We start from the raw sequence: 18853 nt of genomic DNA on the forward strand, positions 1-18853 counted from the left end.
ATTTGACTTTAGTAAGCTATTCCAGTAAATGCCATTCAACAAAGGAATTTAAATGTTACTCAGGCAAGCAGAGAGTCTAATGACCCAGCTCCCTTAACCTCTTCGACAGTGAACTTCATATTTAGTCATATAAGGCTCCCAAATTCATATTTGTGGAAATACAACCTTGTAAAAGGACAGCTATTAAAACTAATTATTCCAAATAGGAAAACACTTCAGATGTGCACAAATGCATAACTATAAATAATAGAAAATTGTGCCTGGTTATGTATGACAAAACACTTGAAAACCTTGTTTTCTTACAGTTGCCCACTGGAAAAATTCAGAAGAGCACCCCGTTCACCAGAGCCCAGGGTGCTCAGCCCAAATTCTCTTGCAATTTCATACTCTAAAGAAGCTCTACTGTCGGAGGAGGAGACTTTGAAATGTGATGAAAATAAGGCTTTCATACCATGAAGCAAATGCAGCATCAACAATCACTAAATACGGCAATCAAGTTGATTTTCATTTTAATGTTCAGGAGACCTTTATTTCCATCCTGACACAGAAAGCACACTTAGGAGCTGGGCACACTCTGAAAATTACTCCCTGTAGCATTACAAAGGGCAGCATTCAATACAAAGTCTGTATTTTTGCATTAATTATTAGCTTCAGAAACTTCAGAGAACAAACCTTGATATCTTAACCCAAACCTGGAAATCATTATGTTGCCAAATTTCAAATTTACTGTAATAAAAAGGAGAATTCCTAATGGTGAGAGGAAACACCCAAATGGCTGACAAAACATGGGTACCATGCAGCTTGGAGCACACTACCTGAGATTCAATGTCTTTCACATTTAATCCTAATTTTCCAAGATGCCGGTCAACAAATTGCAAAAGTGCCTAAAGAAAAAAAGGGAGGAAAGGGGGAAAGGTAATTATAACTTTTCTAGTATTTAAGCTCAGCCTAACAGATTTTGATATCTACTAAAAAAGTAAATTACCTTTTTTACAGCATCCAGTTTATCTGGAGCACAGCTAAATAATTCATCAAAGACATCACCTTCTGTATCAAAACAACATTAATCGGTTTCATTTTTAATAACTGAGAGATCAGAGCTTTAAAGTGGCTACAGAAGGAGAAAGGTATTTGCATCTTACAAGCCAAGGAGGAAGAAGTAGCAGGGAGGCAGAGAAAAATGCTGCTTTTATATTTATCAGAGGACAGGATGACAGGCTTCCCTTCAGCCTGACCACATCAGAGAAAACAATTTACTTCCTTCAGCTCTGTAATTTTCCCCTGCAGAGGTTCTCAGTTTGTGCTGCCACCAGTCTGAGCACTGGCTAAATTTCACAATACTATGGTTTATTTCTTTTCACTTAGTTTTTTTGGTTTTTTTTTTTACCCTGAACTTCTGGGATAAAATGCAGGGAGCAGAAGAGCTGTGTGTTTTACTGCTCTCCTCAATCAGAAATGTCAGTTAGACCAAATTTGCAGAAAAAAAAAATCCTCCTTTCTTCAAAAAAACCACAAGCAAGATACGTAGACTCTGCCTTTCCTCTGAAAACTCAGGGACCTCAAAAATAGCCAGTTTTGCCACCCAGTTTAAAGTGGAAGAGGAGCTAGTGCCAGCAGAGCTGTGCCAGAGAACTAGCAGGAGTCTAAAACTTCCAAGGAAATGAGATCCATCCAAGTCCCACCCCCACCTCCCCTTTCTGCCCAGGTGCAGCAAAAGCAGGATCCATCTCTTCACCCAGCCACGACTCAGCTCTGGTTCAAGCATGAGCAAAATATTTGAAACACCCTGAACAAGGAGAGGCACTCTGGCAGCTCAATTAAATGGAGAACCAGCTTCTACAGCACAGAAGAGCAGAGGCAGCTTTGCTTAAGGGAAATTCCTCCCAAAAGACAGTGACAGAGAAGCCTCCTTTGTGAAAGGAGTTCCTTGGGTTTCTCTGTTCTGCAGGTTGCTGCGGGAGCAATGTCTGGGAATAGGTGAATCCATCAAACAAATCAGAGAGAGCCCTCTTCTGGAGCCATGCTTTGGAATTTCTCTCTTTGCTAAGAAAGCTGTGTCAAAAATAGAGAGATGGCATCTTGAAGAGGGAATTGCAGATTTCTCTTCCCAGCAGAATCAGCCCACTACAAGAAACGCCTAATTATGTGTTGGGCATTTTTCTTCCTTTTTTTTCTAATTTTATTTTCTTTCATTTTTTGTTTGGGGCATGGGGTGAGAGTTGGAGTTTTTTTCACAATTTCAGCCCACACTATAGAACACTCAGTGGAATAAGTGATAAATAGATATTAAATTATATTGCTTGGACCTCTGCAAAGGATGAAAATGCCAAAATAAAGGACACAGCAGAGAATTCAAATGCTTGCCTTGGTTCTCTAGGGGTGCAGTGTGCTCCCTTGCAGCAGGGAAGAGCAGCTCACACTGAAGCCAGAGCAGTGCCCAGACCTTCTGCAGGCTTTGCCCATGGGAACATTTTCCCCTCAAGTGTTTCCCAGCCCTCAAAAGCCCTAAGGGTAAAAGCTCTGGGGATATTTGACTGAGCTGCCATCTACAACCCAGTACCACTGGATTTCAAAATCTCATTTGCAAACTGTGGGAAGTAAAGTACAAAAACCGGTAGCAATGAGAAACTACAGTTCTGAAGCCTTTATAAATAGTTCCAACAGTGAACATGGTCCATGCACAAATCCAAGCTGGCATTTTGCCTCCAGCCAGGTTTCTTTTTTGGGTCATCAACCCACCTTCATGCCCTGTCTCCCCTCCCATCTGTTGCCTGTAGCCCACAGGCAAAGTGACCACCCATTTTCCAAGCTGTATTCTGTTGGTATGAACAGGCAGTAAGAGAACACATTTGGAGAAAAACACCAGGAAAAAATCCATGAATCTCCATTAACTTTAGTGGAAGCATACTGATTTTATCATGGGGTAAAAATGGATGAGGACATGGTGTATAAAAGCACATAATGAAACATTGAACTTGGCGACGCCAGCACTTACTTGACTGCGCTTCTATATTCTCTCTGGAAGTGCAATAAAAAGCAAGAATTAAAAAAATGATTCAGCAGAGCTGATCTTATTCATAAGCTTTGCTTATCTGCTATCCTGTAAAGCAGGAGATAGAGTCCAAAGTGGCATTAACTTTATGTCAGAGTGACTTTCCAACAGACATTTTTAAGTAGATTGTATATCTGTGTAGGGTCTTGGAAGCATATGAGATTTTAACTGGCCCTCACACCATTGAACATTTATTTTACGAGCACAATCCTCAATATTCTCTTCCAATAAGCTGCTCATGATATTAGAGCTTGAAGGTGTTTTGGCATATAGAAAATGGTTGTAGGAAAATCTGTTTCCACTTCTTAGAATGATGTGCATGGTTTTTTTGGTATATAAATGGTATCTGACTAAACTCCTTTAATAATGGCAGTACCTCACACACTCAACAAGCTAAAACATTTCTTTCACAGTAAAATAAGAAAAGAACTGCCTCCTTTCTCTTTATTTATAAACAAAACAGCAGCAAATTTAAAGTAGATTTAAACCTTTGCAGCTTTAGAAAATTTCCAGTTTAGTCTGGCACAGGAAATTTACAGTACTGGAATTTTATTACTGTATTTGCTATGAAATTCCATGGCAATCACAAATGCTAAGTTTAAGGAATAATCATGCATATTGTTCTATATATAGGATAAATAAAGGTATTGCACCATAATGCCAAGTGAGAAGAGAGGAATAAAAAAAAAAAAGAGAAGAAATCAGAGAAATAGCTCACATGCATGCACATGCCTGGGCTTACACCTTTTCCATTATCATGATCCCAGTTACTTTTTGTAAGGGGGAACATACCCACAATGATTCTTTTCTTACTGACTGTGTAAAAAACAGATATATCCCCTCTTACTTGTTTTCTGTGATATATTCCACTGCATTTGATGTCTTTAATCCTCTGGAGGTGGTCTGTTGAAAGGATGGTAAACAATGTTGGGTTTGTCACACAAAAAATATTCCATAAACAAGTTTTCATGACCTGTTTGCTGCCTTAAATGATTATCAGAGGGCACTTATTCAATAACTCCAGTAAAATGAGTACAGGTACTTCGAGAGATTTCTGCTTCCTTCTGCTCTCTTTAGTCTCAAACAGGATATCTTTTACTTCCCCATCAGAGGAAGTCCTTGGTGTTTGCTGCTCTTCCCTTTCATACAGTGAAAAACATTATTAGTATACATACACTGGTGGTGCTAATTTTTGCAATTATAAATTGTAAACAAATATAAAATAAATACACAATATAAAATAAATAAAATATAATAATAAAATATAATAAAACAAATAAAAATATAATAAATACAGTCTCAGAATTGATTTTAAGAAACAAAATAGAGGAAGAAAACTTGTAGATATCTGCTTGTAAAGAAAAATACAAAAATGTTACCCTAATGGAAGGGGAGTAAAAACTCCCATCATCTAAAGAAAGAAATATTCAGCATTAAAAAAACTTCATGATTTATGGATACAATCTTCTATTTTAAAATATTCAGAGACAGTAACAGCAGAATTTCTTCATTTTTTTTTTTACAGAGATCAACATCTGCTTTCAGTTTTGACCATTCCTTTGTTTGGCAGAGGAAGAAAAACAGCATAGTGTTTTTACCCTTTTAAAGACAGAGTATCCAAACTGAATACTCAATCTATCCAACAAAAGCAGAAATTGAAAGGTGTGGTTCACAGAAAATACGAGCATCTCTTTCACAGCTGCACACACATTTCTTGCAATTCTAAGCAAGTTAGCCTTGTGAAAGGACTCTAGGACCTACTGTAACAAATACTGAAACTACAAATACTTTGATGGTGATTGTCTCCACTTGAACATTTGGAGGCAGAGCCAGGGTGGGTTCAAAGTGCTCTGCTATTGCAACCAGAAGATGCAGTGTGCTCAGTAAGTCCTTTGCCAAGATAGCTATAAAGGAATAAAACAATGCTCAGTGTACAAAACATGTGAACTTCCCTCCAACATCATGAATTCTTCCTGTGCAGAGAACCTCACACTCATGAAGGGCCATAACACTGGTGGGATGCCTGATTGGGGTTTGTATAATATCAGAATTTATCAATAGCACAGCTTAAAAGTGAGATATACAGGGATGCTGAGGGCTCTTAAGTGATCCACAAGCCACACACTTGGAGGAGGCAGACCCAGGTGGGGTCAGATATTTCTGTCTCACTTTTGATTCAACTAGTAATTGAAAACAGGTTGTTTAATTACTGTTCTGGTAGCACAGAGCCTCACAGCAGCCTTATAGCACAAGAAGCCTATGATGGATAATTTTCTTCGATTTCACTTCTGCACCTACATTCCATACTCCATTTCAGCTGACTTTCTTCCAGTTGTAAACACTTGGCCACAACTTCCAGAATCACTGAGAGTTTCTGTCGCTGTTTTTTTCTGTTAATGCAATCTTCTCAACATCCAGCTTGAGAGATCCTAAGTTTTCTTTTACAGAGGATCCATAGGAAGAAGAAGGATGTATTTTAACATCATAGTAGGGAAAAAGAAAATAATTAGAAACATAAAATGACAGTGGAGCACACAAAGTCTTGTTTTAAATGTTCAATATCATTTAAGAGCTCTGCAAAAGGGAGAGGACCTAAGTCACTCCTTGTAGCATCATCACCCAGCCCTAGCTCTTTCCATTTCTTCTACGGAAATCCAAGCAGTGAATCTTTCCTGTAGATAATGTACAAAGTCGATATCAAATCATATACAGAAGAAATCCGAGTTCATTGCTCAGGCAAGTAAACTATGAAAAATCAGCCAGTCCTGCTCATGCTGCTGCTCTCAGCCCTGGTAGAAAGGAAATAGATTTAAAAGACGTCCCCAGGGAAAGTGAAAAGGGAAAGAAAAATGTAGAAGGGACAGGAGAGATGGAGAAATAGAAATAGGTAACAGGCGGCTCCAGGAGGTCACATCTTTATACAAGCACCACATAGTGCCAAAACCCTCTTAGATGCTTTTAAATTTTTCTTTTCTTTCTTTTTTTTTTTTTTTAAGTCAGGAAAACATATATTACAGTGCACCACAAGCCACCTTTTTGTTCCTGGTTTATGTTCTTGGTTTGTGTTCCTCCTTCATTTCAGAAGCATTGAATTTCACACTTCATAGTTAACCTTTTCATTATGTCAACTAGCAGGTATTAAGAATTTCTTAGAAGTAAAATAAACATGTGAAACAATAGTGGGAATTTGTTCAGAATTGTGATTATCACAGCTGGCCCTCGGTGCAGTGAGAAGTGATGACAGGTCCCTGCTACTGCGATTCCTGAGGTTTATTCTCTGATAGGAAAGTTCCTCCATGAGACGTCTGCAAGTACTAAACTCAAAGGAGCAGCTCACCCAGGAGATGATGAAGTACCAGCCCATCATACAGGTCTTCCTCCAGACTTTTAACTACTATGTGTTCTTCTTTCAGAGTTCTGCTGATCCACTCAGTCAAGAACTGCAGGGGAAAACAAAGCAATTATAATCCTGTTATTCAAACAGCACAGCACTCGGTGCTATATTCTGTTTCACCTCTCTCTTCAGTCCCTTATCTCAGATCTTGGTTTGCTTTCAATCTCTACTTCCTTTGTGCTTTTTGGTTGTTCTCTAAAGTGTTAGTTTTTCCTAATTATCAACTGAGACAGACATCTCGCTACTTATATTCTGAGGAATTATGTTGTACAGCTCGGGAAAGAGATCTTCTTCCCACTTCCACCAGGGAAAAGGCTGCACAGTACACTTCCTATCCCCTGCCTTCATCCCACATCACAGAATTCACACAAATTCAACTGCCAGGCAGAAGTTTGTAAGAGACTTGGCTCATTCTGTGGGTTTCTTGTACTCATCCACACTATTAACACTCCTCCCTCTCATCTCCTGGTTTTGTTTTCTTTTTCTTTCTGCAATATTGTACCACTCAATCCCCAAATATCTCCTTGGAACTTTTTTATGTGGCAGTCCTCCCACTGGCCTTCCAATATCCTTCCTGCCTTTGCAAAGGGGAAGCTGCTCAGGTAGCCAAGGTCTGGCTACAAAAGGAGAGGAACCACATGTGCTCCCAGATGGAAGAACAAAGCAGTTCCTCAGTGCTTCTCCAAGCATGTGTTTTATTCACATGTGTTGAGGGAAAGCAAATATGACCTGGTAAAGCAGAATAGAAAAGCAGTAGCCCCAGCTGGCTGCCAACATGAACTTCTCTCTTGTAAGAGGGAAGGGTATTGCTCTTATTGCTGTGATTGTTATGAGTGAATGTCTGGGGTGGATTATATCCTTCTCACTTGCTGTAAACAGAAGAGAAAATTCATACCAGATTCCTGTAAGCTCGCCAACTTTAACAAAAATGTAAGAAGGGTTTGAAAAGAAAAGTCTCTGAGAAGCTTGAAACTGCGCAAGAAATAAAAAAGCCTGAACTGGGAAGCTGTCAAACTGTAAAATGCATCCTCAGCTAAGAAGTAGCAAGAGCAGAAAGCTGCGCTCTTCAGCTGATGTTTGGTGACACTTAGGATGTGTGAGGGGTAGAGCAGAACCCCAAACACAAGAGTCCAGCCAGAGGGAAGTCAGAAAAGCAGCAAGCACTGCTGAGCATCCCTATGGCATCCCTCCTTTGCTCTCCCAACTCGACACATCCTGCATCCTTCCTTAGCTCTCCCAGCCACATCCACAGCCTGCAGCTCACACAGTTCTGCTTTCTGCCTAGGTGTGGGGGCCCCACTCCGCTGCAGAGCAGAGCCTCATGTCTACAAACGAGCAAACAGGGAAAGTAGAAAAGGAATACTTTCAGACGTTTGCTGCTGGCTTCCGAATGTAACCATCTTCTATTTTACATGCAGCTGGATATTTATAACAACTACAGGAGGCCATTTTGTATTTCTCAGTTCTCCAAAGCCACCTCAAAATGAAAATGCAGTGAAAGTCTCTCTACCAGTGAGTTTCTTTGCTTTCCTTGTTCTTCCCTTGAAGATTCCTCCCTGTCCCTGTCTCCATCCCAAAGGTTTCTCTAGAGAAGCTATCAAATCTTTAGATTAGGAAGGCAATCAAGGGGCACTGATGGGAACCCAGAGGACTTTGTCTCCCCCAGGACACAATTTCTATCTCCTCATCACCCAAAGAAAAGACATTAGACAGTGATGAACATTATTTCAGGAATCTCTGACAGGAAATGGATTAAGCACTGAAGCTCACAGAAATTTTCATAACTGAGGAAAACTCTTCATTTTTGGCAATCTCAAAATAACAAATCCAGTCTTTCTGTAGACAACATAATTGCATTTTGCAGCACCACTTTTCAGACTTTCCCTTTGGTATAACAACATCATGAAAACCTGACACAAAATCAAATCTTTTTGATCAAATGTGCATGAATACCTGATATAGAAACACACCTACTTATATGTTTATAAATGCTACAAAGGACAAACAACAGCACATATCTTAAGCTGCTTTGCGTAATATTTATAACAATTTCAGCACCTCTATAATGCAAGGAGTGCTGGTCTCATAAGACACATGACACTTTTCTTCCAGGAAGTTTTATTATGTGGACTGTGCCATTAGAGAAATTGAAACAGTGATTGAAGACACTGGGGAGACTTTCAAAATTAGATGGAAATAAAGTACTTGCCTGTGGAATAGGACTCATCCTTCACAGTTACCTCAAGAAGGTAATGCACCATACAAGGGCCTGAAAGCTTTCATCCTGAATTCCTGGTGACTTGCATTCTCTTCATCCCATCCCCCTCTGCTCTCTGCTAACCTTGCCAGCTGAACCAGCTACTGGTGAAGGCTGCTGCAAATCAGTAGAGCACTCCTAAAAGTTACCATGGGATCAGTGCAGCAAACCTGCACCATTATCTCTCTTTAGTCACAGCAAATGCTGACATGGGTCTGCTTGAGGTCCCAAGATTCCCAAGAATGCCTGGATTCTTGTAGCTGTTACGTTACCATCACAATGAAAGAGCAACTGGGTGCTTCTGGTGTGGCTGGCCCACACAGCCCAGGTTAGGAGAGGTGTCACATTAGAAGCCACTCAGGTTTGTATCTGCACTCCACACCCAGCAGTGCTCACTGCATTGGAAGCTTGATCCTGTATGGCCCGAGCCACCCTGATGCTGTGCTGGAAAAAAAGTTTGGCTTCCTTTGTGTGGAGCCCAAACACCAAAAGCAGAGCTCATTCCCATCTGTAGAGAGTGGGAGCCTGAGGTCAGAGGGCTGGGCATTTTACAGGGCTGAAAGAGGTTAAAGAACCAGGTTCTTTGTTTGCTTTAGCACAACTCAAGGGTTAAACAATGCAGTAAAAGAAGTGGTACCAGTTTCAATTCTTCCAGTTTGGTGTTGTTGCTTGAGGTTGGTTTTATGAGTTTCCTCTTCTCTCCTGTGGAAGGAAGCAAACAAGATCTATCACAGTTATCAGATATGACTAAAGCAAGTGTGCAGCTAAATCTGCTATCCGTTTGATATTCCCAATATGGCTAATTGCCCAATGTAGAAACATTTATTTTTCATTTTAACTAATTCCTTATAAACAAGAAACTGGTATAGCAGACTACTAAGCCTGCTGTTGGAAATTATGCTTCAGTGTACTTCAAATTAGTAAGATCTAGATGGACAATTCTAGAAAGAGGAAAACACACTTGGTCAGATCTACATGTGTGAAACTTAAATTTCAGTTAAAGAACCAGCTGGACTTTGTGTTGCTTCTTCATGATCTGCCCCCAAAGAGTCAGCAGCCAAATTACACACACAGAGCTTACTCATTTCTGATACAGCCATGGGATCACTGCTGAAAAATATAGAATTCATTTGTAGAGCACATTTTCTGTTTGGCCCTTCAGGTGGTCCTGTGGCCTTTTTTCTGTCCTGGTTCATAAAGCACATACCTTTAGCAATGACATCCTCAGTCAGGAATCGACCAAGTGTAGAAGGCTGTGTAAATGCATTTAAAAAGTCTGGATCCATTGTCTTTAATCACTCTTGGTAAACTGGTAAAAAACTTTGGGGGGAAGGGAACATGAGTAAAGGGACATAAAGATCAAAATTAGTGCTAAGAAAACAAATTGTAGAGGTTTTTTTTTATCAGTTACTATTTCATCACTAGCTGCATTTAAAAATATCTGAAAATATATTTAAATGTGTGCAAATAAAAAGAAGTTAAAAACAATTTTCTTTTTGTTTTGTGTTAATCATCAAAATATAGGGAAAAAAGACCCAAAGACCTGAATTAAAACTTGTTTTAATCACATCTAATTGCATTTTCCCTGCATTAGATAAGTAAAATCCTATTTCAAGTGAACTGAAAAACAAGCTTTCCGTCCCTAGGTATTCATGGATATGTGTTAGAAAATATAAAAATTACCAGTACTTAAGGAGTATTAAATCAAGAACCCAGTAGTTAAATTACTGAGACAAGTTACTAAATATAAGCAGCTTCCATTATTGGACCAGTTGGTACAGATGTGGGGAAAAAAGGAGAGCTGTTGGCATCTGAATAGTCTCTTTTACAAACTCTACTAGAGTCATAGAATCAGTTAGATTGGAAAAAACCTCTGAGAACATTGAGTTCCAACTGTTCACCCACCACTAAACCATGTTCCCAATGCCACATCTGCATTGCTTTTGTATCTTTCCAGGGATGGTGACCCCAACACTTCCCTGGGCAGCCCCTTCCAATGCCTGAGCACCCTTTCAGTGCAAAAATTTTCCCTCATGTCCAACCTGAACCTCCCCTGGCACAGCTTGAGGCCGTTTCTTCTCATCCCGTCCCTGGTTCCCTGGGAGAAGAGTCTGACTCCCCCCAGCTGCCCCATCCCTCCCCTCCTGTCAGGGAGTTGTGCAGAGCCAGAAGGTCCCCCCTGAGCCTCCTTTTCTCCAGGCTGAGACCCCCCAGCTCTCTCAGCCCCTCCCCCAACTCAGTTCCCATCTCTGGATATGCTCCAGCCCCTCAATGTCCTTCTTGTCCTGAGGTTCCCAGAAGTGCCCCAGGATCTGAGGTGTGGCCCCAGCAGTGCCAGCACAGGGGACAGTCACTGCCCTGGCCCTGCTACCACACCATGGCTGGCACAGCCCAGGTGCCATTGGCCTCTTGCCCACCTGGACACACCAGGGCTCCTGTCCAGCCACTGTCCCCGGCACCCCCAGGGCCTTTCCCAGCTTTTCAGCCCCTCTGCCCCAGCCTGGAGCTGCAGGGGGTTGGTGTGACCCAAGGCAGGACGGGGCCCTTGGCCATGTTGACCCTCAGACCACTGGCCTAGGCCCATGGATCCAGCCTGTCCAGATCCCTCTGCAGAGCCTTCCTGCCCTCTGGCAGATCCACACTCCCACCCAGCTGGGTGCTGTCTGTGAACTGACTGGGTGTGACCCCTGTGTCCTCGTCTAGATCATCAATAAAGACATTAAACAGGACTGGTCCCAGTGCTGAGCCCTAGGGACTCTTTGGGACTGGTCACCATCTGGATTTGACTCCATTCCCCACTGCTCTCTGGGCCCCACCTTCCAGACATGCAAGAAGCAAAATGATTCTTCATAAACTAAATGCACATTGATTCAAGTGCCAGAAATCAGAATTACAAACTGGAACTGTACTGTGGCCTGCAGAGGTGAAAGAAATTACTGGAGGATGAGGGCTCCGGACGCTTAGAACAAACTATGGTTCTAGCATGAGTAAGAGAAGTCATCCTTACCAAAAGTCCAAAAATCTCTGGAAGTCAGAGCAGAGCAGATGTCATGACCAGACTTTTACTGCTGGGCCACTGTAGGAGAGGGCGAGGGGATGCTGACTGGTTTTGTGCTTTTTTTAACAGAAAATGAGATGCTCCAGAGGTTCCTGCAGGAGAATTCTTCCACTCCCTACCCACAGTGCCCACATTGAGAGCCCTGTTTCCTAACTCTTCCTGTGAAATGAGTGGGAATGGCACTTTTAATAAACAATCCAGAGCATTTAAATGGTGTCTAATTCTAGTATTAGGAATGGAGTTCCCTCCATTCTGTCACCAGAGACAGCCCTGGCTGGTGCTGCAGGTGCCTGAAGTGAGGTGCTCCCACCACCCAGAGCAAGGCAACTGCTGAAAATGCAAAATGTTTTGTGTAGGATGGAACAGAACATCTCCAAAGTGACATTCCTCTGCTTGATAGCTTTATACACCAAACAGCATAGTGCTGCTCTGAAGGCTTTCACATATTTCTTACAGACTCCAGTCAGTATGTTATGAACATGTGTTTTAACAAAGATTTTGCCAAAGCTGAGAGAATATCAGTAGAAATTAGCAATTGGATGCTTTTGCACATCGATCTGGTAAAACAAATTGGTACAAAATTGCCAGCAAGGCACTAGGAGAAAGGGTCACAAGAGAATTTGTTTCATTATGGTGGCGGCAAAACTGAATGCTATCTGTTAAAAGGTGCTTGATAAAAAAAAGATAGGAGAAATTGAGTGATGTAGTGCCTGAGGAACAACTGAACTGTGTGAGATAAGACTGCCCAGATGAAATTAACTGAGATAAGTTAATTAACAGAGAGCAACCCGAAGGACAACTTATTTTTAAATTAGGTTTCTGACAGCTGTGATGCCTTGAGGAAGTCCAGCTTGTAACAGAAATGGTCTCTGTAAACCACAACTTACTCAGCTTTGAGTGATTACAGTGATACACAATTCCATTTGTGGTGGAATTAAAGTGGTGTGTGTTGCCTGCCACACCCCCGGGCTCTTTTTGGCCAACATTTGAACCTGAACATCAGAAGCCACTCTAAAATTTGGAAACCTGTAAGGAAAGGCCTGAAATTCAGAATTTGCAATAAGGTAACATAATACCATCTGGGGCCTCAGTCCTGTATGTCAGTCAGAGTTAAAATTGCTACCCTGGGTAAGATTAACTTGCCGGGTATCCAGTCCCTCCATTTAAGTAACTTAGGGAAAAAAAACAGAACCCCAAAATCTATAAGCAGTGCAAGGATACAGAGACACTTCCACAAAACACTTTAACAGTCTGCAGATCAGCCTTCCTACAGCAAAGCTGGGGTCCTGGTCACTAGGAGTTGTCAACGCATTTACTCCCCATGAACTCCCTGCTCATCCATTGAACATGTGTCTGTCGCTCTCAGCCCTCAGCAGCAAGGAGGTGCAATGTGGCCCTACATCACCTGAAGCCCCATCTCCTGTTTCTTGCTCTGAGCTGTCCCTGAAGGCACCAGGCAAAGACCACCTGATCCACATTTTTCACACCACCGTGTTAATGCTCTGTGTCACTCCTGCCCTACAAGCCCAAAGCTTCCTGTCCATCTCTTTCCAAAAGTGAGCAAAGACAGCCTAGTTACCCTTCTCTGGAAAACCAGCTGCTCATCCTCAGTGCTCTTTTCTGAGCTTCCTCCAGCATGATCACAGCCTTTTGGAAGTGCAAGGAACGAGACCTGCCCAGATTCAGAAGGGTGCACTGCAGCATTCACAGTGGTCTCTGCTCCTCTCCTCCTAAGTCCTGTTTGCTTTTTTCATCACTGCTGACCTTTAATTGGGAATTATCTATTAGATCTCCAAGATCTTATTCCTACATACCAACACACCATTGAGAGCCCATCATTTATTGTATTTTAGCTCACATTTATCACTATTGATTTCCCACAGGCATTTCAGAGTCTGAGAACTGCAATTCTCCAGCATTTAATAGACCCATTGCTTATTACTCAGCATTCACAAGCAGCCCTTCATGTAACTGTGCAACATATTGGTGAGGCTTGGTCTCGGGCAACAGCCTTTCAGAGAATAATATACTGTAGGAACAACACAAAATGGAACATGCCAGGGTTGGGACACCTCCTTGGGTGAGCTGTTTAAAGAAAAACATGAAAGGTCAGAAGAGTTGGTTCTCACACACAAATTTCCATATTTGCTGCAACCAGCCCCTACCTCCCATCAGTTAAATTTGTTGCTCAGAGCTGTGGCTGACATACTGGTTTTCCAGCCCCCATCCTCCCGCACAAGTTTTTTTATCAGTACTATCAGGAATACATTGTAAGAGACAACTGCTTGAATACAGTGTGTACAGGCATTTCATTACAGCATCTTTAAATAAAATAGATGCTTGATTATGGACTATTCAAAGGAAACGGCATTTTCTGAATGAAATACTCATTCTCTGAGAATGCCATGGATGTACCGGCTTTTTTTAAACCCAAGGGGTATTTGATTTCTTGTGTGCCACTGCCACCTGCAGTGGTTGCCAAGAAGGTAATTGTTCTTAGGTCAGGAGCTAGGCTATTGCACAAACTTGCAAAGTCCCAACTACTGATAAACAGATAATTCTCAAGCTAGGTCAGAGCTCACTTTTCCTCCATGAGCCTTCACATGGTCTGGCTCCCAGACATCTCCAAGGCACCACACAAAGCACTAATGGAGGTCTCTGGCTTACAAATCAGCTGTAGAATATTTACAAGGCACTTTCCAGTGCTATCAAACTCTCACCTATTACCTGTTTGAAAAGACAAAAGCCCTACTCTGCCTAACTCAAACAAGTAGATCACATGAAGGAGGAGAAAAAAAATGGGAATGTTAATAGTAATATTTCCACCTTTGGGAAACCAGAATTAAAAAATAAAGGGGGAAAAGAATGCACATTGTGCACCCAGTTTAAAACTTATTTTCACTACCCTGTGTAGTACCAGACTTCTCAGGAGCCATCTTTTCTCATAAGCATAAGATGTTATCTTAGTAAGAACAATACACACAGACACAGAAAATCTTCCAGTTAAGAACACTAATTATGAAAAAAAAACACCTAAAGGAACCCCATTTTCCAGACTTACTATTCTCTCCTTCAGTAACTCTCTAGAAGCTCTTCCAAGACCTTGTCCCAGCAGTAAGGATGCAATTTCTGGAGAAGAGGGCTGAGCCCAGGCTTGGAGGTCTCCCATGCAGGGCAGCACAAAGCACACAAAGGGGAAGTTGTGCTGCAGTGCTCTGCTCTTAAAAACGAAACTATGGTCCCATCCGGAACTTAACTGACTGTGTGCTAATCCCTGCTGCAGAGACTGAAATAAACAGGAACACAAGTGCAGAAACATGCCGCCCTGCAACTTTTGAAGCACCAGAAAGTATTAAAAAGATATGATTGTTCTTGGATGGTACTGCCCAGCATGACTGGGCTGCTCTGCCTCTGGGGTGACTCATAGAGCACTTGTGCTTTGTATATAATGAAAAACTAGACAAAAGCAGACAAGATTGTGTTCCAATACACCTTTTCTTCATGCTCCTTCAAGTATTTTATAAAGCAGAACAGCACCACTCTACCTACCTGGCAGAAGGAGAAACCTAGAAAATTAATTTATTTATCCTTAGAGTGGAAGTTAGCCACATCAGGGCCAAAAACCCTGATGTGAGATACGAGTTATCTCCAGCAGGCAGTGCTGCTGCTCTTCCTCCCCTTTCACATCAGTTATTAAAGAGGAAGAGCTCCCTACAGAAACCACTTTTCCTGGACATTGCCTCCAGGTGTGACTTGCATTTATTAACACACCTATTGTCCTCCAAAACCTGATGTAGTGACCAGTGCGTGGGGTATCCAGACTTATGTAGAACAGCAGTAGTCAATCCTGAATGAGTTGCATTTGATTTCATGCCTATGATGACTAAAGATTTTTTGCTTTTTATACATTTTTAATGTATTTGTAGCTTTGCAGATGACTGTTAATACATGGTTATATAGTTCCTAGAATTTTCCTACCCTTTCTCTTAGACTTTAGAGTAATAAGCAATCCCTTTTAACATTCCTGAAATTCTGTTGAGTCTTATTCTCAAGAGAGCCCCTAACAAGGATGTTTTGTTTTGCAACCAGAATCTGAGAAGACATCACAAGAAAATAGGGCAAAGAAGTCCCTGGATGAGCTCCAAGGGGCTGATCCAGGGTGGGCGTTTCTGTAAGTTCTCAAAGTACATCTCATGCACACACCCCCAACCACAAACACCTGGCCCCCACATGAAAATAGCCACTGAAGAACAATTCAAGGATTCAACAGCAATAACAAGTTCTGATAATGCATTTTCCTGCTCCTTCACACTGCCCTTCTCTATTGGAGAGCCACTCTACACTCTCTGCACACCAGAGCAAAGGGAAGCTCACCATCCATAAGTTCTTCCCACAGATATTATATTTCCATTGAGAATAAAAAAAAAAAGTAGAAAACATAGTGATCATTATTTGTTTATTTGAATAAATAGTACAACTGTCAAAAACCATGCTTAAACACTCCTGCTGTGAATTTTAGCAAACATAGCATTGCATTGTAACTTGCTTACAGTACACAACTCTTATCACTAAGATGGTTGTCTCCAACATATGACAAGTCCAGAATTTCATCTGCGAGGCTGGTTTTTAGTAGTTAGAAATCCAGAGTAAACACTGTTAAAAACAGTAGAAAAGAGTCTTAAAAAACACATTAATACTGAAAGCACTGGGGTGTGGGGAAGAGGAGTAAGAAATCCTATACGGTTTAAATTGATTTTAAAAAATTTGCCACTGTCTATTTTTCATCTTGAAAAACAGAATGCAGCCGAGGACTATCTGAGCTTTTTCAGTGGTAATACAGTTCACTGTAACTGAGTGTGTCAAGTAAATGCACCTAAAAGTCAAGTTGTATGGACTGGAAAAGACAGACATTCATTAAGTACTTACAAATGTAGGAGCTTTAATGCTGCAGAGCATTAAGCATTCCAGATGAACTCAACAGGATTCAGACTGGTATTCATGTAAAAAACCCCAGTAACAAAAAGATATTATGAACAACATTTTTAACACTGACACAACTTTTTCTGAGGCAAAGAATTATGGTACATGTGTCACAGAAAGACATGACAAAAGCAGGTGTTCAGAGAAGCTTTACCTACATGGCTCCTCCTGAAAACTGGGCTCACTGGGATAAAGCCACACTTCAGTTCAATCTGCCCTGCTCACAAATCTGGTTAACAATAAATACAGTGTCTACAGAACAGTGAGCTGGCCAGACAGCCAGGAGCCAAGGAATGAAAAAAGTATTTTCCCTGTGCAACATCTACCAACAAACAAGACCACAACAGAACGGGCTTTGACTCCTGATCCAGGGAGCACTTCTGGCTGACAGGGATATTAACAGAAGGAATGCTAAAGGAGACCCATGGCTGTAGCAAGGGGAACAGAAACATAGAATTCAACAAAAAAGACACACTTTTAAAACCTATCATAACCTGCTCACCTCTGCTTATGTGCCCTGATGACGCCAGCTCTATGATCCCAGCTAGGAAACAGCCATCCCCCTTTCTAAAAAGCCAAAACACCCTCACCCACCTCTTCTTTTTATCTTCTGTTTGCTTTTTATATTAATACTGCTCACAATTTTAAAAACTTATACTCTCTGGAGGTCTTCCCCAGCAACTCAGAGAATATAAACAGAGCTGGCACCTCCACATCACCTGAAGGAAGGAGGATGGAATAACAACTCTTTAACAGACTTGCTTCCTGCAAATAAACCTGCATTAAACTAAAAGTCTAAGAGACCTTTCAGCTCAGTGACCTTCCAGCCTTGTGATACCTTTATTTCTCAGCACAAAAGTTAGACCAATTTCCTTCACCTGCCAGGAGAGCTGTCCACCAGGCCTTAGCACCTCTCCTGGTGCAAGTCTCCTCTGTTGGTGCTGTGGTAGAGTTTAGTGGCCCCATCTGAACTGCACATCCTTGTTTCAGGCTCAGTATAAACAGTGAGAGGTCAGCTCCTTCCTAAAGCACAGGCCTGCAAAGATTTCGCAGAGAGCCTTGCAGAGCAGAGGAGATCTGAATTTTTCATGCAAAAAAAGGGCAACTTCCTTCCATCTTTCTTTTTTTTTAGAGGGATGAGGGGAGGTGATCCAAGTAATCCAAATACTAGAACTCAGAACCAAAAATACAAAGCAAAGAAGCAGAAGCTCATTTCTCTCCCTCTGAGATGAAAAACTGTTTGAGAAGGGAAGGAGAAAATCCCAATTGTAAAATTATACCATTAAAATAGTATGTTTCTTCTTGAATCTAAACTCAAAGGCAAATAATATCTGCTGTAAAAATTTGATATTTAGGGAAAGACAACGCCGACGTACAACAGGACTCAAGTGAGCCCACGGAGCAGAGCAATTGCACCTGCTCTCCTTCAGGGCACTCTGCCTAGTGTTTCAGCCAAAGGAATGGATGACCATAAAACAAAACTTGCGGCTGTGATACATAAAGGGAACAATCAAATCCCTCTTCTGTGTGCTCAAAGGAAAAGGGTGATATTGAATGCATATTCCACATATTACTTACTCTGGAAATGCCAATCCCATTTCCTCCACAAAGCTCTCCTCAAAAAATCCTCATACACTCAGATGGCTCCTGTTCTAGCACATTCCCTCTGTTAGTTTCAGAAAGGACAGGGGAAAGTGCACCAATCCAGCCTGTGCTTGTGTGACCAGCTCTGGACCAACCTGACTGAAGCTGAAGGGTGACAGTGGCCCTAGCAACCAAATTTTCTCTAGGAAAAGAGATTAAATAAAAAATAGACACCAAAATATTAGTTGGTCATCCCATTGCAAGACTTGTTCTCTGTAAACACTGAACGGAAGTAACACTGAGTAGAAAGAGGTGAACACAAAAACTGAAGCTTTTGCCATTAGCTTCAGACAGTGCCTGTCAGCCAACCCACCCAACAGAACACACAAACCCTTATTTAATAGAAAAGGCTCAGGTTCTAAATAAATTGCAATGGTGATTTTCTATTGTTAACACTCTAAGCCTGGAAAATCATCAAATGCCATTTGCAACCAAAGAGTATGCAAAAGAGTCTTCTGCAAAAGCAAA

General features: G+C 41.5%; 1 protein-coding gene across 1 annotated transcript in view; it reads right to left on the bottom strand.

The window, feature by feature from the left end:
• Nucleotides 1-14961, bottom strand: part of PARVG (parvin gamma) — a 34947-nt gene extending 19986 nt beyond the window's left edge. Inside the window, 10 exon segments of the mRNA XM_038154787.1 lie at nucleotides 816-884; nucleotides 986-1047; nucleotides 2996-3018; nucleotides 3900-3955; nucleotides 4841-4956; nucleotides 5351-5443; nucleotides 5446-5490; nucleotides 6390-6492; nucleotides 9341-9405; nucleotides 9911-14961. Coding sequence (XP_038010715.1) covers nucleotides 816-884; nucleotides 986-1047; nucleotides 2996-3018; nucleotides 3900-3955; nucleotides 4841-4956; nucleotides 5351-5443; nucleotides 5446-5490; nucleotides 6390-6492; nucleotides 9341-9405; nucleotides 9911-9989 — 711 coding nt within the window. The 5' untranslated portion in view covers nucleotides 9990-14961.
• Between the last annotated feature and the right edge of the window lie 3892 nt (nucleotides 14962-18853).

Source organism: Motacilla alba, chromosome 1A, assembly GCF_015832195.1.
Source record: "Motacilla alba alba isolate MOTALB_02 chromosome 1A, Motacilla_alba_V1.0_pri, whole genome shotgun sequence".
Taxonomy (NCBI): Eukaryota; Metazoa; Chordata; class Aves; order Passeriformes; family Motacillidae; genus Motacilla; species Motacilla alba.